At 41.7% G+C, this 22,623-nt stretch overlaps 1 protein-coding gene across 1 annotated transcript; it reads left to right on the forward strand.

The window, feature by feature from the left end:
• The first annotated feature begins 6,368 nt into the window (after positions 1-6,368).
• On the forward strand, positions 6,369-21,936 carry zmp:0000001088 (trypsin-3). The gene is made up of 5 exons (XM_063207691.1): positions 6,369-6,398; positions 11,896-12,055; positions 16,415-16,556; positions 19,317-19,583; positions 20,984-21,936. The coding sequence occupies exons 2-5, from the start codon at positions 11,961-11,963 to the stop codon at positions 21,152-21,154; spliced, it is 675 nt and encodes a 224-aa protein (XP_063063761.1). The 5' UTR covers positions 6,369-6,398; positions 11,896-11,960; the 3' UTR covers positions 21,155-21,936.
• The last annotated feature ends 687 nt before the right edge of the window (positions 21,937-22,623 follow it).

Below are 22,623 nucleotides of genomic sequence, written 5' to 3' on the forward strand. Positions count from 1 at the left end.
CCAGTGGCCAACACCTTTAACCCATTCCATTACCCTGACCTAGATGCACCGTATGTATGCGAATCTCCAAAGGAAAATTTGCAATATATTGCTATGAAATCCATATATATAAAATAAAATTAACAGAGTATTAATGGACACATTGTAAACAGACATGTCAATACGTTTATTTTTATTTTTATACTTGTACGTTGAATTGCTTTTGCTTGAAGGACCGGCTTCACGGTGACAGGTTGCAAGCGCATCTAAACTGGTGGCTGGCTCACAGCTGCTCCGACTTTCTGACTGAAGGTGTCAGTACAACACCGTCATTCAGACCTCGACCGCATCAGTCATTCACACATTCTGCCCATCATCCATGCATTGTTATTATACTGTACGTTTCATCGTTTCTACTAATTACATATGGATAGGGTGTCAGATAATTGTGTCAGGTGTTCCCTTCTGAGGCTGTAGATAGCCCTTTATGTGGTTATTTTATATATTTACATAAGTAAATGGGTCTGTGACAGAAATATTAGATGAGCCTGTGCCTTTTCCAGCCACTAGGGAGTATGGCAGTGATTTCATACATTTTACATTCCAAACTGCTAATCTCAGTTATCATACTTCTTCTCCAACTGTAGCCCCTTATATTACCCGTTCCTCCTGTGGCACTCTGTAATAGTCATTGAAAACTACCATAGTACTACACTACTATGACAGTGCACAGGGCCTTTAGTAATGCACTATGACTTGGTCATTGCCATTCTGGTAACAGCAAATTTATAATGTCGTATCGTAACGGGTTAAAATATTATTTAACTTTAACCCCTTTACGCAGAGCCTGATTTATAACTTTGTGACGAAAATGGTAATGACCATTTCTTAACCTGCTACTGAAGACTCTCTGTAATGGCATAGCAGCTTTGTTTTGATGTACAGTAGTAGAGCTTTTGCAGCCGAAGTTGAACGGGCTCACCTGGGTCTATCGGCACGAAGAGCCTACGATAAGTAATGATACTTCACTACTATGAAGAGGTCTGATCAGCACTACATGGTCTGTTCTGTCTTGCTGCAATCATGCTATAGTATGTTCTCATCTGTTCTTCTTTGCACCGTATTCTTTAGTTAATACCAGCATGAGTGCAAAAAATACATACAGTACCTGTGCATGTGTGCATGAAAATGTGTTTACAAATCTGTGACACAGATAGGAAAAATGTTCACACAGTTTACTGCACATAACAACACTGTAAGAGTCAGCTGTTTTTTGTATATATTTTTATCTGTGTTTGTGTGTATGTATAATGTTTGAAACATGCACATGTTCTATATCAGGGCGCCAGTGGTGGATGACATCCCTTTTATACACGGTTGGAAATGCTGTTCTGAATCAGCTGAAAAATGAAGGCAAACGGCTGGTTGAACTGGGCCGAACCTTAACGCTGGGGCTACACCGGGTGAGTTAGGCAAAGCCAGGCAAGGCCATTTTATTTGTTTAGCGCATAAGCGCATTTCCTACATAAATGCAATTCAATGTGCTTTACAGAAAAGTAAGTTAAAATAAAGTAAAATAAAATGAAATGAAATAAAAGTAAAAGCACAAGGCATGGCAGGTGAAAATAAAATAAAAAGCAGTAAAGATAAAAACAAGATATAAGGAGAAAAGACAAATAAACATATCAAAAACATTTTGATCTCTAAGGGAAGGCATCTGAGAAAAGCTTTGGTCTTAAAACTATCGACAGTAGGGACATTTTTCTTACTTCTTTTGGAACCTGATTCCAAAGCTTTGCTGCATAGTAGCTAAAGGCTGCCTCACCACACTTTGAGGCTGTTCCAATCTTCGTACTTTCCGCCCTTCCCGCACTGTGTTTGGGTACGCAGAGCGGTTCCATTTCTAATCACGACGGTGAAGTGTACTGTAAATTACCCGGATAACGCCCTCAAACCGGCCATTTTTTGAAGTGTGGAGTTATGTACACTTTTCGCACTCAACGGCCGCCATGTTTGTTAAGTAGTTTCCTCTCTGGTTGAGTGTCAGATTGGTCAAACTGCCGAATCTCTGTGATGACAGCATAGCTTTGATTCCAAAGACAATAGCCATGTATATAAGAGAAAGGGGTAAAACTTTTAAAAATTGTCAACATAAGGAACAGTGTCTTCCGTGATGAATTGTATATTGGCGGTTGGTAAACTCTGATGACACGCGATAACCGTCATTTCCGTGAAGTGTATCAGACAGAACGTGAATTGGACCTGCACTTCACCCTCAAATTAAGCCGTTAAGTTGAGGGTGGAAAGTGCACCGTATCACAGTACACAGTGCAGAGTTTGGAGAATGGAACACGCTCTTTGTTTTGACAGTAGGTCCAAATCCAGCAAGACCAGATTCATAGACCTTAGATGCCTAGTTGATGCCTACAGCTGATGACACACAGATTTATATGCCCCTTAAACACTGTAATACAAATGCTTTTAATCAACTAATTGACTGCCTTGAGGACATTAAAGCATGGATGGCCCTAAATTTTTTAAGTTTTAATGAAAGTAAAACCGAGGTCCTTGTCTTTCGGCCTAGTACTACCTCTGCCCCCCCAAAGGACTTAGGTCCCCTCAAACCATATGTAAAAGACTCGGCAAAAAACCTTGGGGTGTTTTTAGATTCATTTTTTAGTATGGAGAAACAGGTCAATATGGTTGTTAAGTCTAGTTTTTATCAGTTACGAGTAGTATCCAAGGCCAAACCCTTTTTATCTTTTAAAAACTTTGAAAGAGTCATCCATGCTTTTATCTCATCACGCCTTGATTACTGCAATGCCTTGTATGCTGGCCTCAGTGCTTCCTCCCTCTCCCGCCTGCAACTTGTGCAAAACGCCGCTGCCCGCCTCCTTACTAAAACTCGAAGGCGGGAGCATATCACGCCTGTGCTTGCTGCTCTTCACTGGCTCCCTATACGCTACAGAGTAGATTTTAAGATTCTTTTATTTGTTTTTAAAGCTCTTCATGACCTGGCACCATCTTATTTATCTGACCTACTAAACGTAAACGCCCCCTCTAGATCCCTCAGGTCAGTAGAACAAGCGCTCCTCATTGTACCACGCTCCAGGTTGAAAACCAGAGGAGACAGAGCTTTTGCTGTAATGGGCCCCAAACTGTGGAATGACCTGCCACTCTATATCCGCCTGTCCCCCTCCCTAGCTGCTTTTAAAACTCACCTTAAAACTCACTTTTATGCATTAGCTTTTAACACTGTATGACCTCTGTGTTTGCACCTAGTTATTTATCTATCTATTTATACTTTTATTCTTTTTATTTCTTTGTTCTTAAATGTTGATCATCCCCTTAGCTCTTATATGTATTCTTATTTTTAAATATGTGTCGTTATGAAACTGTCTTTTTATGGTTTGCCCTTTAGCATAACGTATCCCCCACCCCCTTTTTTGTTCTACATGATGCTCAGTTTTTAGATCTTATTGATTGTGATTTTTCTTCTTTATCTTGTCCTATGTCCTCAAGTATGTCTATGTGTTCTAAGGTTGAAAGTTTCCTTTCAAGTCCTCCTACTTGTCCAGCACTTTGGACAGCTACCTCTGTTGTATTTTAAAGTGCTTTATAAATAAATTGACTTGACTTGACTTGACTTGACTACAGCTGAAACATATCCGTATGTACCTGGGCCCCAACCCATTTAATGACTTGAACACAAGTAGCAATGTCTTAAAGTCAATTCTATGGCTTACTTGGATGATCCAATGCAGGGACCTTAAAATCGGTGTAATGTGTTCTTGTAAGAACCCTTGCAGCTGCATTGTGGATTCGTGATGAAGCTGTTTGAGTTAGGTCAAAGACGTATCTACCATACCAATTAGCTTGCACTATGGAACTGGCTACACCGGACATGGCAGCGCAGCAAGCATTTTTAAAAATAGTCCATTCTTTCCTATGTATTTCTGACAGAGTAGTATATAAAGTAGAGGTAGAAGTACTTTTACAGGTACATACTTGTAGTATGTGATTACAACATTGAAACCATGTAATATCATACCCCTCTTCTGCTCCTAGAGTACGGTACTTCTGCTTCTACTTTATACAACTCTGGGGTGCATTTCTCGAAACTATAGTTGCTAACTATGTTAGCTACTTTGCTGTTTGCAATGCAATTTCCCATTGGCCCATGTTGCTAACTGGCTAGCAACTATGCTTTGGAGAAATGCACCCCTGATGTCTGATACAACTTGAGTCAACATAGCATAGCACACCCAGTGTCGCCCAGCTTGACAGAGCTGTTACTCTTAATATTACATATAAGATGTACCAGTGGAACACTGCAACAATCATGGAAAGGACTTTGTACTACGCTACTACGTAATTACACGGAGCATGTAACACATCACAATATCCATATCCATTCTGGTAACAGCAAATTTATAACAGTGGTCATGTTATAACAGATTGTTAGGCCAAGTAAAAAAAAAGAAGTTACATACAGCATGTTACACAAACAAGAACTGGTTTTTCTGTGCTTCACGTTTTATAGTGTAATGGGACTATGTACCGTACAGGACACTGCAAGAAAGTGCTAGAGCATACAGTAACACAGGTGTCGATCAATGAGCAGCGGAGAGGATTGCAAGAGGGAGATGGGGAAGAAAAGGTCTGAGAAAGAGGCAGCAATGCAAATGCAGAGAACAATACTGCCATATAAAGGCGAAGTGCTGTTACTACATATTTTGTAAAAATTGAGTTTAGACTGCAACTGGTCTTCATACCACCTCCTTTCTTTATATTGTGACAAGGCAATTCTCGTTTTAGAGATATTGCTTTGTCAAACTTGCATTAACTACAATATCCAACATTGTTGCTGCATTTTGCCTTTGTCGGGCAGAATACAAAGTAAACCATTTAACGTCATGGTCAGTGAGGGTTATTGTCCTAGAAAAGTGCTTGAAGTCACCAGGTATTTTTTTGACACTAATATGTTTTTTTTCCTTATTGTTTTTTTTATTACTATTATCCAGTTATGGTGTCACAGTCATTATTATTTATTTTGTAAAAGTATTTTTGGGAGCTTTTTGGCCTTTATTATTACAGGACAGTGTTAGAGTAGACAGGAAATGATTGGGAGAAAGAGAGACGGGGCAGGGCCGGGAAATGACCACGGCCGGACTCGAACGGGGGTCCCCGTGGGCAATGTAAGCCCAAATGTGGCGGCTTAGCCACAGCGGCTTAGCCACAGCCCCCCAACCCCCCCCCCCCCCTCCCCCCTCCCCCCCCCACCATCACAGTCATTATTGCAATCATCTAATCGTATTGTGTCTTTCGATTTTCTCTCTATACTAATGTAGCTCGGGGGGTGTACAGTAGCTTTGAGGGAGACAGTGATGAATAGACTCATCCACACAGTCTATACGAACACAAACTTCCTCATCGGGTCCCTCACCAGAGGAATGCCAGCGTGTGCCTATGGGGGAAGATGAATGGCGAGGGATGGTCTTGAAAGACTGATTTTGTCATTTATTATTACAGTAGTTGTTGGCCATGTCTGTCATTCTCGTCAGGTCTCAGAATCTCTTTCCATTAACAGTCCTTCAAACCAACCTGATCTCTCAGAATTCCGTGGAATGGACACAGATCTTTGGGACACGAAATCTGTGTCAGTTTCACGGATTTTGCCAAAATTCTGTACCCCTAGTCACGGAAGTGTTTTCCATTATGGACTCATGGAAGTGCTTTCTATATTCCCACAGCACTGTGTTAAGTCTATCATTAGAAAATATATACCAAATTCTAATACTAAACAAAAAAATGCCATAGGAATTTAAATTGTGCCCTGACCAAAACAATCCCTAACCTTAACCTGTCAGTAAAGACATGCTTTTGAGAAATACATTTTCCAGTTGATTGATAGGCTATCAAATTCATGTAATAAATAAAGGAATACTAGCTGTGCCCAGACCAAAACAATCTTAACCCTAACCTGTCAGTAAGAATCTTTCAAATTAGAAAAATCCTGAGAAAACACAAGACTGTGTAAACATAGAGCTGTGGGAATATGGAAACAATTCCGTCATCAGGGACACAGAATTTTGGCAAAAAAACGTGAAACTGGGGGGCACTGTGGCGCAGCGCGCTAAGCCCCCCACATTTGGGCTTGCATGCCCACCCTCGGGGACCTCGGTTTGAGTCCGGCCGGGGTAATTTCCCGATCCTCCCCTGTCTCTCTGCCCCATTCGCTTCCTGTCACCATCTTCAACTGTCCTGTCAAATAAAGGCATAAAAGCCCCTAAATATATATATATAAAAAAATCTGTGAAACTGACACAGATTTATGCCCTAAAGGTCTGTGTCCCTTCCACGGAATTCTGAGAGATCATGTAAATCATGGATTCCCTCACACATTACTGGCATTGAAGGTGTGTTACTAAGGGCTGTGAAACCATAGATATGACTATGCATTGCTGGCCTAATAATGTCAACTGTTCCTTTATTACATGCACTTTATCATCATACTACTGCAGTACTACAATATTACACAGAATATTATATTATTATATACACAAAATATTATAACTTGGTCATTGTCATTCTGGTAACAGCACATAGCAGGGACCATGTCTTAAAAGTTAAATATATTAATTGAGAAAATACATCATTGTACATGTCCATGTGTTCAAGTTAGCAAATACAATTTTCTCCTTGTAATGAGGATTCAATTCTGGGCCCCCTCTCTCCCGAGGCCCAGGACAAGTGACCCCTTTGCCCCCCCCTGTCGTCGGCTTCTGTGTGTGTGTGTGTGTGTGTGTGTGTGTGTGTGTGTGTGTGTGTGTGTGTGTGTGTGTGTGTGTGTGTCTGTGTGTGTGTCTGTGTGTGTGTCTGTGTCTGTGTGTGTCTGTGTGTGTCTGTGTGTGTCTGTGTGTGTGATTGTTTTGCTTGTCCCTTCAGATGTTACAAGGATTTGTGCTTGTATCTGTGAGTAGCCTACAATGGCCGATTACCCCAATCACACAATATAACTGAAGTCTTTAATGAGGTCACATATAAAGCTACAGATCACGTACAATCACAGTGACAGTGTGGTCTTTGGTATCTAAATATAAAAATTGGCGATCCAGTCAGTGATAATCCTGTGTACGCAATCTATCTGATGACACCAGACTGTTGGAGCCCATGTAAAACAGATGTGAAAGTTTCACTGCTCTCCATTTCTCTCTAATCTGTTTGGGATAAATGTACTTGATATGCGACTGTTCCAACCTCCCAAAGGAGCCATAATTAGCCTCACAATAGGCACACCTTGGTGTAGTGTGAGCGACACCGGAGAGGCGACTTTGAAGGCGGGCGAAGATCATAAGGTCACGGGTGGGGTTAAGCGTGGAGGTCTCATCCTCGGCGTCAATTATATATTGTTCTCCCGCTGGGACAGTGCTGGTGTCCATGGCAACGGAAATCGGAACTTAGAAACCTGAGAGTTCAGGCGCGCTCTCTTCCCATCAGAAGGAATCAAGGTAGCAGCAGAGACGTATTTGCTTTCAGTATAGCCTGATCCCTGTAGGTCCGCATTGTCTCGCACTATGATTCTTCTCACTCTGTTACAATGTCTGCTGTTGGAACTGCTTGCTGTGAAATGTAAGTCCTTTTTACAATTTTTATGTTGTGTTAAAAGAGTTCAATTTGTCTGCTTTATACACCCCTATTGATGGTCATTTGTTTTGAGTGTGTATAGTTTGGAACCGTTTAGAACTGGTCTTCAAGGGATAACGCAGTTGTGTTATTGTGGAGGATGGACGTTGTGTTGTAGTCTTTTGTTGAAGAAAAAGTATATGAGTTTTTGGCATTTACTTTCCATATGGGTTATTCTAGTGTTGTTGGCCAGCTGTGTTGGCGTGTTTTGGCATACTTTTTGACACTCCGTTCAGAGTGTGAGTTGTTGGATGTATGTATCTGAATGGATAACTCTTCTCTTAAACTTGGTTTAAATCATAGAGAACAGATCTTAAAGTTCATCCTGATTATAGAACACTGTAGAACACAAAAAAATGAATAATATAACTGTTATTTTGGAACACGTCATGTACAGCTGTGTAAGAGTACCTTGCCCTTTATTATTTTTCTTCTGCATCACAACTTTTACTAAAAACTTGTTGTCCATTTTGTTATTAATGTGTCTGTTACACTATTATGCTGTGTTGCTTTGAGTTAGTAGTTAATATCTGTTCTGTGTGTGGTAGTATGAAGTATTTAATGTTAAACAAACGGTTTATTGGTTAAATGACCCAGAAGAGGAAGAGCACAATAGGCACTTAAGTCAGTAGCATCTTCATCTTGAACAAATGTTGTATAAGAAGCTTTCGGCACTCTGTAAAATGAGAGTTTCTGCACGCACACCTGCCATGCAGGTTGATAACTTGTTGATACACAGAAAATGAACTTTTTTCATCCATGGCATGTATAATGAGAGCCTCAGCAAGTTTCAGTGACGGCCATTCTCACATTTTCTGAGAAAGTTTCCCAAAAAACATCCCCAGCAGCCGCTCAATTTTCCATCACAAAGTTGATCCTCAGGAGGCAATGTGATGCACTTGTTGCGTAATGTTGCTTAAATCATGTACGTCCACTGACTGCAAAGTCATATTGTATAGGATTACCTGCGGTGAGGGCATAAATAAGAGGAGATGAGGCTGTCACGAGAGCATCAGTGTCCTTGTGGACAGGCCAGGCGGGGATGTCATTGATAGGGGCACCCCCTCTTTTTCCAGTCAACACTTCCCTCTTCATTTACCCCCGCCATCACGAATGAACAAAAACGATCACCTTTGAGCCTTATTGTTGAAGGGGGGCAGAGACTGGCGTTGTCATTGATGCTTTCGAAACCTCAGAGGACATCTTTGCCAGACATCTCTCCCAGATGGAGTAGGAGATAGGGAGGGACACTCTATAGACATGAGTATTTAAGCAGACAATGCAGTACATTCAACAACACAGATTAGACCGATGTGCAGTGAATGCACTGGGAAAAAAGTGAAAGATCAATTGAACAACCAAACAATAAAAACAATTGAAGGATTTGATTTAAAGAAAAGAATAAGGCATTGTGTGCTGCATGGATCATTTTACACCATGAACATACATGTACAGGTTTTATGCAACATGTTTTCTCATTAAAAGGGTTCCATCCCTTTTTGAACATTTTCCTGGATCTTTACGATTGTGGACATAATGTGATGGACAATTGAATAATTGACCATGATGCTAATCCAATGTATCCTGTGCTAATTCTGTACAGGATATAATACAAATGATGACCAAATTAGACAGATTATACAGAAATTGATCCGTAAAATACAATAATAATCTAACCATTGCTTTGGATCAAAGGTTAGTACTATATGCAGATTCCACATAAAATGTTCTTACTTACCATCAATATCTACTTTTTAGGGCTGTAACGATATTGTATCGGATCGAGAAATCGTGATACACAGTCATGATACTGTATCGTGATTAGGACTGTAACGATATTGTATCGAGAAATCGTGATACACAGAGTCACGATATTGTATTGCGATACAAGGAGGCAGTATCGTGATACACCCTTTCAAAGTTTTCTTATCTATCAGTGCAGAAAACAACCATATGATATGAAGTGATAGTGCTTCTAAGCTTCAAATCCCATAAAATGATCAGTTACCTCTTGTAACCTATTCTACCTGCAAACTATCATAGTTTTTATTCATAATTTTATTTTGTTATGTTGGCAAATGTGAAATCGTGGGGTGTATCGAACTGTAGGTAAAAGCTCTTGATGCGAACCGAATCATGTGTTGAGTGTATCGTTACAGCCCTAATCGTGATGCAACAAGGCAGTATCGCCATACAGTATGCCCCTTAAAAGTTCTGTTACCCTTCAGTCCAGAAAACAATCACATGATATGACGTGGTTGTGCTTCCAAACTTCAAATCAATGTCATTATTATTTTTAAACTTTTTGTACATTATTGGGAACCCCTTGTAATCTATTCTACCTATAAATTATCATCAAAAAGATACATATTAAAAATCATGGGGTATCGAACCATACTGTAGGTCAAAAGTTCTGATACGAACCGAATCGTGAGTTGGGTATATCGTTACAGCCCTAGTCCTTTTATATCATCACATTGGTCCCTGATTCACCAGAAATTAAGATTTAGATTACACGTTTTTCAAATACTGAAGCTACAGTTTAAAAAAGTAGGTAATAGCATAGTATATCACATTGTGTACTTGCACTGCATCTTAGCTGTACCACAGTGCCAGAACATAATATTACATGTTGATGTATGTAGATGAATTAAAAGCTGAAACGATAAAATAAAAGTCTAATTGAAATATATACTCTTCTTAATCACAGTGTGCAGTAATGGTGCACAAGTAATGTTGTAATGAACTAGCCAGGCTGTGCCTTCCCAGTGGCACAACACTTGCAGCAGAGAGAGTAGAGAGAGAGAGGTTCCATTGGCCCATTGTTTCCTGGTTCTATTATTGGGGGGGAAATGCCCCTTTAGGCAGACCTAGGCAGACCTGAGGACTGTTCTATTCAATGCTAGGAGCATTATGACACGCCCCTTTAGGCAGACCGGAACCTGGTCACATTAGGTGCCCATAGAAACCTATTATGTTGGCATATCTCTATACTTAAAGAATCTCTGCTTGCAGCGTTGCAACTAGTCAGGTCAAGAGCAATGCAAGTAGAATTCTAGAAAATACGGGAACTCCTCCCACTTTGCCAGTAAGCAAACAACCATAAGTAAACCAAGGGAGGTGGGTCAACCATGCCGTTTGGGAAATGTTAATTGTTATGCTCTTGGTCAGACCAAGTCTCGAAGAGATTTGAACGTTGATGATAATCAGGCTAGTAATGAAGACTGTTTGAGATTGAACATTTATGAATTTGAGTTAATGTTTTTAGTCATGTTTACGTGCTGCTTCAACCTATTCATAAGAACATATTTTCTCTGTCAGTCCTACTCACAGGCTAAAATATAGTCAAAAATTCAATTCTTTGTTTGTAACAGACTCAAGTGGATGGGCCATAGAAATAAAAAAATACAAAAGTGAAATAAAACACATACAAAGATGGAAGAAATGAAAAGACTTAAACCATCAGACATATAAACACTTTCTCCAGTGTTGCCTAAGCTTTATTTTTTTTTTTTTTTTTGGACCTTTATTTAACCAGGAAGGTCCCATTGAGGTAGAAACCTCTTCTTCCAGGGAGTCCTGGCCAAGACGGCATTAAGACAGTGGAGGCACATGCATATTATGACATAAAAACAGAAAAAAAAAAAAAAAACACACACGTAAGGATATAAGACATATCAGACATAGGGGCAAAAAAATAAAATAAATAAAAGACACTGGACAAGACTAACAAGTAAGACAGACCAACCAGCACTAAACAGTAAGATCTGACATAAAAAACACACACACACAAAACCTCTGTAAAACTGAGTTTAAAAGAACCTAAGCTTAGAAAAGAACCTAACAGAGCTCTTGGCTGGATTTACTAGAGAGTCAATTATACCATTTTGGGAGCAGTCCAGTCGGCACATGAATTTAAACATTACATTTCTCAGGACTGCATCACACCCAGGGACAGTAGGGACACAGGGACACAAATATGACTGAACATTTGTAAATTAGTGAGTTTTTTCTTTGTCAATCCCACATACAGGCCAAGACTTTACATTTAGTTTTAACTGTACCGTAACCTCTCACTTTTTTTATTTGGCACTCCCATACACAGGCCAAAACTTAATTCAGAGTCACATCATGGGAGCCTGTGCTCCCCCGCCAAACTCCATCAAGTACATACAGTACATGCTTCAGCCAATTTAAGAGCACTTTTTTGTTTGTCAATTCCACACACAGGCCAAGACTTCATCCAGAGTCGCATCATCGGCGGCTACGCTCCCCCACCCAACTCCATCAAGTACATGGTGTCCATACAGAGCACCTCAGGGCAGCACTTCTGTGGCGGCACGTTAATCAACAAGTATTGGGTCCTAACAGCCGCACACTGTGATGTAGGGTAAGATGACGTGTTGACCTCCTTCCCTCTATTCAGCCAGCCCTATATGTGTCCTTAGGCACCGCAAGATTTTCTTTAAAACTGCTTTCTTCACGTCACAATGCTCCTCTGGATGTAAAGGAATACTATGTGAAGAGAAGAGAAAAAAAAATCCAGGAAATTCCAGAATTCCAGGAAAAGGGGTCATGGAGGCTCCATGTTCTGTTGGTGGGGGTCGCACACTTGGAGACACCTTGGAGGACTCATTTCCACAGGACTGTTACACCCATCCATTGAACGGCCCTGTTTTATAACCACATTCTCCCTGGCACAATCATAATCAACCATTTCCTTGTGCATGAATTATTGTGTAATTGTTATGTGGGATCATCCTCAATAGCACGGTTCAGATTCTTTATTCCTCAAGTGGAACTGGGTATTATAACAGAGGAGATGGCAGTTGAAATAGGCCACCCTTTTGAGGGAACCTTGGTACGAAACTTGGATGGTGATTTTGGACGAGCCACTGTTTGGATTGGAGGTATCAGATGATCAACGTCTGGGAAAGGGCATGAAACTGATGACTTCATTCCTGTAATATCACAAAAGACCAAGGTTGGACTAGTAGTCTGGCATACAGGACATTTTCCCGGTGGGCAAAGAGTCCTCAGGGGCTGAGGCTGTTTTTTTTAGCTTGTTTTCTTCTCTTTGTTTTTTTCCTGAGAGACCAACCTATTGGTCCATCTTTAATATAGACAGTGGACCAAGCTAATCATAGTTTAAAAAAATAATAATATCGTACAAAAGCGAGGGGCTGGTCTATTCCAGAAATGTCCAGGCTGTTTTTCAGTCCCAGCAAAAGACTGTCCTTTGTGCCTTTTGGATTCATGGACCTAAATGTGACTGTCTGGCCTGAATTAGCCTAGGCGAAAGCCACTGTTGACTCCGTCTGTTAGATTTTGGACGTTTCCAAAATTCTCTTCTCCAATAAAAATTGAAGGATGAATGCTCTGCGTTGTGTTTTAGTTGACTCACTTGCAAAAATAAAACAAGTCCTGACTTCGTAGTTAAAAGGATCGATCAGGATACAATTCATTATAGAAAAAGTGAGATTACAAAAAGAATAAGAAGGAAAGAAAAGAAGTTAAAGTGAAGAAAAATAAAGGTTAACAACAAGAAATAAAAATGAGACAAAGTCTCACTGTGTCTCACTATCTAGGCAGCATCTTATCTCTGGCGAATGACAGGCAAATCGACCGACAGCTGACAAAATGGTGGCAACGGTTTTTATACCGTCTTCCTCATGTCAGCAGGTTACACGTATGCAAGTATGATCTTAGTTAGGGAAGATGTCGTCTCCATGTCTCCAGGGGTGACGAATCATAAAAACACCTATCACTAAGGATAACACACAGCCTAGATGTGTCTGCTATCTGGAAAGTTAGGCGCGAGCACACTGTGCCCTGGCACAATGGCCTTCAACAGCAGAGGCTCTCACTCTGAGCTCTCCAGATATCAGCAAAGTAACCGTAAACATGCCACATTCCAGGGCCCAATTGATTGGAACACAGGAATAGGCAAAAGTTAACAACAGTATGGTCAATCAGTTGTTGGTCAGCTGCAAAATGCAGCAGGATATACCACTCAAATTCAACATTCCTCCCTCAAGATAAATGAAAGCAAAGTTTTTTCTTATCTTCAAATAAGCAAAGCAAGTGAATGACCAAACTGTTAGACACAGGGATAAACAATGAGGAAATTAAGGAAATAGGCAATAATAACCACCCTCAATCAAATACCGTCTGGCAAAAGCCAAGAGGAATCCGTCTCTATGGAGGCTGGGAGATGGTCTGATCTTACTCTGCCATTTAAATTCATTGGTGTTCCGAATTCAAATTAAAACCCATATTGTGCTTTATTAGCGTGACTGTTACGATATAGCGTCGCAAAAGCGTACAAATAACAAAACAAAAGTCTGAATATAGTTACCTTAACCAATCGGTAATGGACTTTGCAGGTGAGTTCTGCATCACCACTCTCAACTGTTTGCTGCTTGGCTAAACAGTGAGCAAACCGAGCTGGGAGGCTTTTGCCAGACAAGGTGCGGAACCAAATCTTTGGGTGGAGTACACAGGATGGCGTGGCCAGGCTAGGCCTAAATGGCCTCAGGACCAAATGCTGTTCCAGGGCCAGTCAAACACATCTCAGAGGAATGCAACATGGACTCCACTGTGGAATGCCTGCATACCTGGTCTTCCTCAATTATGACCTTATCTGAAAGGAGAAAGTCTGAAATGTGTGAGATCTAGTTTTAGCTAGACCTTGCCCTGTTATAAATTAACTGTTACCAAAATGGTAATGACCAAGTCGTAACATATTACTAAAGGTCCTGTGCACTGTCACAGTGGTGTAGTACTATGGTAGTGAAGGTTTTTTTCAGTGACTATTACGACGTCTCAGTGGTTGGACGGTGTCTGGTAAGGGTCTACCATGCAGGATGGTTTCTGGATTGATTGTGGATACATTATATACTTTGGAGCAAAATGGATGGAGATGTTGGAAGGAGTGGAGATGGATGGAGATGTTATCAGCCAAGATACTGTGACTACACAACTGTTTTTGAAGTTCATATTCACTGTTTAAGTATCAAAATGGCCAAATGGCTAAATGACTGACAAGTTTGAATCAAATAAATCCATTCCAAAGGGCGAATTCCAATCGGCCATTCCAGTGGCCCTATGTTAACAGTTGTATGTAGTATGATTTAGACTTTGAAACGTTTAGGTGTATCATATTTCTCCTCTTGCAGGTTTTACAACCTCACCTTTGAATATAGGGCCACAATAAGTAATTTTGATAGATTTGGACACATTGCCAGTTTAACTGGTTTAATTTGATTTGCCTGTTTCCATGAGATGTATGTAACCACACAAGTGTAGAGGACTGGAATATCTCTCTGTGATTCTTTATGGGAGTCAAGTCCGTTTCTAACCTACAGGCAGAAAATTAATATTACTTGGTATTGTTTTAAGCCAAGTCAAGTGTAGTCTAATATAACTCAAATTTGCATCCAACTCAACAATGTGGCATACCGTGAGGAGATGGGGTTGCTACCTCTGTCTGACAAAACACCTGGACATTTCAAACTCAATCGACCTTTGTACGCAATGGTGTCCTTCAGGGGCGTAGCAGCAAATTGTGGGCCCTGTGTACAGTCCGCTCCAATGGACCCCCCCAGCGATATATCTACATAAATCAGACACTGTGTGGGCCCCCTACAGTACATGGGCCCCCTGGTAACTCAGTCACACTTTACCCCCCTGTACAACGCCCCTGGTGTCCTTCATTCAGCGTCAAGGAATTTATTTTTCCGGGACAGACCATTAGCAACCAGGTTGACAGGTGATGACCATACTATGTGGTACACCTGCGCCATGTACCTGGGTTTGGTTCTGGCCTGGGTCATTTCCCAGTCCTGTCCATCTCCCTGTCCTCGCTACTTTCCTGTCACATATTTGCGGTCCCATAATAATGGAGATGCAAAAAAAACTAAATTGCTTTTTTTAAGATGAAACATCATAATGGTTTTTTTTCATTGTTTCTGAGGAGGTGTTTAAAGAAACAGATCAGAAAACAGATCAATGCTATTTACCTACAACATGAATTATTTATGCACTGTATGTGGAGACAAACAGTCGGCTGCTTTAAAATCCTCCTCCACACTTTCAAGGGCATCTGCAACCTTGCCCATCCATATCCAATCTTCTTCCCATTGCAACCTACTCCTACTCCCTCTGATCTCCCTCACCATCCCCGCCGCTTGCCTTGGTACCAGGGCTGCTGACAGCTTTATACGGGCCCGGGACAAAGTTAATCTGAAAGTCCCCCACCCCCAGTCAATACATACAATGTAATGGGCACCTAATTCTGGGCCTCCCTCTCCCTGGGCCTGGGATGACTGGCCCCTTTGTCCCGTCTGTCGGATTCCCTGTTTAGTACTGTGGAGAATAGAGCCTTTCACTGTTCACTCTGCTCCACAACTCTGGAAGTCACTCCGCCAGACATCCGTGACATTGACTCTCTTGCCCTCTTGAAATCCAGGCTCAATACTCAATACCTGTTCCAGTTAGCATAGTCACCATGACTGTACTGTGTTTCTTGTTCCTTTCTTGTGTTTACTTTTTCTCTGTATTTCACTGTGTCCTGACTTCTGATTTATTGTTGTTTTATTACGTATTGCATTTGGTTTATTTGTTACCTTTGTTTAGAATGATGTCCTTCAGTGTTCTCAAAGGTGCATCTACATTATTATTCGTGTTTTTCGTGTATTTTTTTTTTTTAAAGCGGTCTCATTTCCTTCTGGTGTTTTGCCTCTTCCAGGGCGGAGTACATGTACATCATAGCTGGAGACTACTCCCTCAGCATGTACGAGGGCACCGAGCAGTTCTACAGACCGCACATCGTCATTCCTCACCCAGACTACAACAAGAGCACACACAACAACGACATCATGCTCATTAAAGTAAGATGTTCAATTGCTTCATATGTTTTTTTTTTTTATACATAGACGATGGATTAACCCTTTAATCCACAGCCTATGTTTTGAACTTATTGCCACCAAAATGATAATGACCATGTTTCGATCGTTTACTGAAGACCCTTGGCAATGTCAAAGCAATGTTGTTATGATATAGTTACGCTTTTCCAGCAAATATTACATGACATTACATTACATTACATTGCATTTGGCAGACGCTTTATAACCAAAGCGACTTTCAAAAGAGGACATAATCATAGCCAATATCACTACATATACAGTGCAGATGCAAAGAATGGTTAGTTAGGTTTTTTTTTTTTATTTCAGAGCACACACACACACACACACACACACACATACAGATCATGTCAAGAGTCTGGCCTGGGGATAGGCCAGCTCAACCATTAGTCTAGTGAATGAGATCGCTGGCGATCACAATCCCATCTGCATGATAGGGCTACAAATGTGATGCATACAGAGTGCATGTTATGGAGCAGCAATTGTGTCATTCATTACATTACATTACATTACAATGCATTTGGCAGACGCTTTATAACCAAAGTGACTTTCAAAAGAGGACATAATCAAGCCAACATCAAAAGCAAATACAAGATGATTTCATTCATTAAATATTCCTCTGTTTGATCTGCTAAATGTGTCTTGCGATTACTCATCTGTGTAATCATCACTTCAGTGTCCAGAGCATAATGGCTGTTAAAAGCTGTCCCCTTAAGTTTTGCCCTTTTATAAATCATCAATCATTAATTGTGTTGGGCGATCATGGTTGGCATGTTCATGACATATTGATGACCCGGTGTCACAGCTGGCTAGCGCAAAATACTTAACTGTTAGATTGACATATGGATATTGCAGTGTGCTTAATAGGATAACAAATACTGTGCATCAGTAGTGCTTTTTCTCCAAATGTCTGTTTCATCCAACCTCAAGACTTTGTGTGCAGACCACTGCAAAGTTGATATTCGACACAGATTATTACTGGCTTACTTTACTTTAACCAACCACAAGACATGGTACTCGTCAGGCTTCTCAGACTCTGGAAAACTAGCCTGAAGACATCTTTGACTCATACATAGGCATTTTTTTTCTGTGGAGTATTCATCTCAAGGAAAATGTGACTGGTTCTAATAAATCATGAAAACATCTCATATCTCATTTCCTTCTTGAAGTTAGACACCCTGCAGTCATCTGAGATGCAGTCCTGACGTAGAACACTTAAATCTGATAGGGCTTGGGTGTGAAAATGTGAGCGAAACGTTTATTTTTTCCCCACAAAACTGCCAGTAGCCTTGAAAAGACATCTGTATTCTTTGGTACAAGTCCTCATTGGTAAACATGGGTCTGCTGCAGTAACTTTGCACAGCTATTGCATTCCAGAATAGGCGAGAACTTCGTTCTACTTCTTTACTTTTCTGTGCTTCTAATGTTCTTAGTGCTGTCAGAGCCCTTTTGCTAGTCATGCTCCTTTGTGTGTGTGTGTGCGTGTGTGTGTGTGTGTGTGTGTGTGTGTGTGTGTGTGTGTGTGTGTGTGTGTTTGTGTGCGTGCGTGCGTGCGTATCATACAGTATGTAAGTATTGCACAGTGATTGCTCTCTATGAAACGTTGGTTTTGTCTCACTATGTACTCTCCAATATAAAACCTTTAAAACCTACAGTGTTTCACTTGACTTGCACTGTCTGACCCATCTCTGCATTGGTTCTCACCTTCTCACTATGACAACATAAAGCTGAAATGACAACCCACATCGTTACTCTTACTCCTTCCCTTCTCCTCTCTCTCCATAAAGCTTTGGTCTCTGGTAATGCTTCTCACTACTGTACAGTTACAGGAATCTACTATGATAACCTGAAACTAAAATGGCTGCATTAAATCTAACTTTACTTGACACTATATTTACTCACCCTCTCTCCTCTCTCTGGTCCCAACATCGGGTTTGGTAGTGCCTCTCACTACTGTATGCGGCATGCTCTCTCCTCCGCTCTCCTCAATCCTCATCGCAGCTTCTGGGTTGGGTAGTGTCCCCTCCATAAAAACTAAGTCTACTTGACTTGACTCTGTGCTCCCTTGCCCTTTCTCCTCTCTCTTCTGTAGCTTCTGGGTCTTGTAGTGTGTTTCACTAATATGTACTATGGCAACTTGAGGCATAAATGACAACATAAATCTTACTTTACTTGACTCTGTGGGGTCTTCCCAATTTACTAACTCCTGTCCTGATTTGTGCTTGTGGCCTCGATGATGTTGCAAGACGTCATTGACAACAGCAGTTTCAAAATCTCGCAATTCAATATCTCGCAAAAGCGCAATTTCTCATTTACAATCTGGATGTTGAATGGGCGAAAGTCCCCCAGTTCTGATTTTGATTTTGATTTTCACCCTCTCTTCTCTCTCCTCTCTCTGCTTGCAGCTTTGAGGTCCGGTGGTGCTCAACAGCTACATGTATGTGTCCATCTCCTCGCTGAAATGACATAATGCCTACTTAACTTGAACTCTACGCTCTTGCATCCTTTCTCTCCGACACTAAAATGACAATATCAGACCTACTTTACTTGACTCTACTTTAGTTGACACTATGTTCTCCCCTCTCCTCTCTCCATTCATATTCGTGATCTGGTAATACTGAACAACTACTGTGCGTGTTCATAAAGTCTACTTTGCTTGACACTCCTTTACTTGACACTATGTATGTTCTCTCCTCTCCTCTCCTCTCCTCTCCTCTCACCATACAGCTTCGAGGTCCTGTGTCGCTGAACAGCTACGTGTCCATCGCCTCTCTCCCCCGTCACAACTCGTCGGTGGCGGAGGGCCGCGTGTGCCGCGTATCGGGCTGGGGCAGGACGAGCCCCGACGGGGGCGGCATCCCCTCCACCCTGCGCACCGTCAAGCTGCCCATCGTCTCCAGCGAACGCTGCAACGCCAGCGACTCCTTCAACGGCAGGATCACCGCCAACATGATCTGTGCTGGGTACAGCGCAGGGGGCAAAGACGCATGCAAGGTGAGAGAGGCCAGCAGGGTGTGTGTGTGTGTGTGTCTGTGTGTGTTTGTGTGCGTGCGTGCGTGCGTGCGTGCGTGCGTGCGTGCGTGCGTGTGTATGTTAGTGTGAGTGTGTGTGTGTGTGTGAGCATGCGGCAAGGTGAGGGAGGCCAGAGGTGTGTGTGTGTGTGTGTGTGTGTGTGTGTGTGTGTGTGTGTGTGTGTGTGTGTGTGTGTGTGTGTGTGTGTGTGTGTGTGTGTGTGTGTGTGTGTGTGTGTGTGTGTGTTTGTGTGTGTTTGTACGTGAGTGTGTTTGTACGTGAGTGAGTGCGTGTGTGAGTGTGTTTGTGTTTGTATATGTGTCTGTGTGTGTGTGTGTGTGTGTGTGTGTGGGTGTGGGTGTGGGTGTATATGTGGGTGTGTGTGTGCGTGTGTCTGTGTCTGTGTCTGTGTGCGGCAAGGACGCCTGCAAGGTGAGGGAGGCCAGAGGGCGGAGGCTAATGGAGGACCTACGTACTATCAAATGAAGTCGTAGCAAAGAGCCAACAAATGTGTGTGTGTGTGTGTGTGTGTGTGTGTGTGTGTGTGTGTGTGTGTGTGTGTGTGTGTGTGTGTGTGTGTGTGTGTGTGTGTGAGAGAGAGAGAGAAAGAGAGAGAGATAGTGAATGTGTGTTTAGTGATGTGTTAGTGTTTGTCAAAAGTTGAGTGTGATATTGTGTATGTTTTTTTGTGCGTCAGGGTGCGTGTGCATGTGCTGACCTTTTAGTTAGAAGGGGACTTCTGTGTTCTGTGTGCGTGCGTGTGTGGATGTGTGCATGCGTGTGTTTTGGTATTGTATTCTTGTGAGGACATTATGTTTGTCCTCACAACGATTAACAGTGTTTTCATGGTCATTGTTTATGACAAAAACATTGCATCTAAGGATATGTTTGGTGTGGGCAGAGTTTAGCCTTATTATAATATATAATAATTTTATTATAATGGAAGTCAATGAGAGGTTGTTCCCAACCTTGTTTGGTACGAGAACCCATTTTGATATCCCAAATTTCCGGCGACCCGATACACATTTTTTTTTCACAACAACAATGTAAACATGACTGAAGATTGTTAAGATTGTAAATGGTATTTAAACAGAATATTGAATAGTTATGTTACATTAATAATGAATATTCATATAATGAAATATCAGTATTCTTTTTTTCACACCTAGACATTTCAGGCCACCCCATTTGAATTCCAGGCAATCCCACACAGGGTCCTGACGCCAGTGTTGAAAAACTAAAGAGTAGCAAAACAGACGTGTGTGTGCGTGCGTGTGCACGTGTGCATCTACTACAGTATATGCGTTAGTGTGTGCTTGTCACAATTGAGATGAAAACAGATGAGCAGTGTTGCCACTTGTTGGTGTTGTTTTGCATGACAGGGTGATTCTGGAGGTGCGCTGGTGTGCGAGGGCCGCGTCTATGGCATCGTGTCCTGGGGCGAGGGCTGTGCGGACCCCAGGTACCCGGGAGTCTACACGGCCGTCTCACGATACCGCCGGTGGATAGACCGCATCATCTTCAGCTACTACAGCAGGTGTATCACCTACTAGTGGACCAGCGGTACCGTACAACTACGACCCCCTCCACAGCAGCGATGGGTTACTTGGATTCAGGAGCTAAAATCCAGTGCCACATATTCCAGAATAACAGGGGCAGGAATGGGAATCTACCTTGTTTCAGAATCGAATCCGTCTCCCCGGATTTTTGGCACGGTGCCATAGCCATAGGTTTTATCTGTCCAATTGCCCTAATTGCACAGGTAATTGCACAGGTCATTTGGAATATGTGCTCCTGGAATGTAGCGTTTGAATCCAGGTTGCCCATCATCACTGCTCTAAAGCCATATCCCACATAGTGATCTACAACTTCTGTTAAAGAAACCCACTGTAACACATTGCCCCTCAGTGCTTTTTGTGGCTTTGAAGGGTGTGTTCTCCAACTGTCTTTTCTCTTTTTTGTAAGCCTTACTGACTTTCTCAGCTGTCAACATTATCGATGAGAGAGTGCCTCTCATTCTCATTTTAACAAGGTGCCATATTAAGACTTGACAACCTCCATCTGGTTCACATAAGGCATGTAGATGGAGATTCGGGAACTCAACCAAGCAATAGTAGAGATGTATAAAATAATGAAATGATGCCAACAAAGAGATTTTAGTGTCTTAAAAGTATTTACGCACTTGGGCATTGATGTTCTGAGCAAAGAAAAAAAACACAACCTTTGGCTGTCTGAAAGTTTTTTTGAATTCATTCCAGGTGTAAAAACAACAAAATAATGTTGCTGTACAACAATGCAGTGGACGGAGTGTTTATTGATGTTTTATTTAATAATAAAAAAGGATTTGTCTAACTGGGATTTCAAATTCAATCAATAAGCATGCAGAGAAGCTCATTTCACATTTTTCTGAAGGCTATGTCTCAATCACACAGGTGAGGCATTGTATGCCTAGCTATTATTTGAATGCAATGCACGCATTGTGAATCAGGCCAAGGCTGCATTGTAAAAGTCCCATTGCCCATTTATCACTGTGCTTACAGTGCACACCACCACACGCAACAAGCTTCTCAGCTTTTATTAAGCTCATCGCATATAACCAGGTGGATGTATCATGTTAAGGGTATCTCAGTCATTGTGATGGATGGATGTCTTACAGTTCCTTTTATATGCCCATCCACCTACTTGTCGTGTCAGGAATTGTTGGTGTCAGGATTTTGTAACACAAAAGGGCAACAGCCCAAAAAAATGTATTTACTGTGTATATCTGACGATTTCGAAGTGTCAAATGGCCAGGCCAAAATGATCAACAGTCCACTGGGCAATTGGCCTGTATGCCCTCTATGGCCAATCCAACAGTGAGGTCACACTGTTTGATAGGGCCCATTCAGAGCTTAACCCCCCTGTCAGATCTCAAACTTGCAAAAGTGCACCACTTGAGCTTTGTGGGTGGATGACCTTGTAACGAGGCTATGAGTGTTTGCATTTGGTTACAGTTGGTGAGTTAGTGCACGTGTCACACGTG

The sequence above is a fragment of the Engraulis encrasicolus genome, chromosome 10 (genome assembly GCF_034702125.1).
Source record: "Engraulis encrasicolus isolate BLACKSEA-1 chromosome 10, IST_EnEncr_1.0, whole genome shotgun sequence".
Taxonomy (NCBI): domain Eukaryota; kingdom Metazoa; phylum Chordata; class Actinopteri; order Clupeiformes; family Engraulidae; genus Engraulis; species Engraulis encrasicolus.

What these genes read in the sequence shown, in the direction of transcription:
- zmp:0000001088 (XM_063207691.1), top strand. Translation starts at nt 11,961, where the DNA reads ATGGTGTCCATACAGAGCACCTCAGGGCAGCACTTCTGTGGCGGCACG. An exon ending in ACGACATCATGCTCATTAAA is followed by an intron (nt 16,557 to 19,316) that starts GTAAGATGTTCA and finishes CTCACCATACAG; the next exon opens with CTTCGAGGTCCTGTGTCGCT. An exon ending in GGGGCAAAGACGCATGCAAG is followed by an intron (nt 19,584 to 20,983) that starts GTGAGAGAGGCC and finishes TTTGCATGACAG; the next exon opens with GGTGATTCTGGAGGTGCGCT.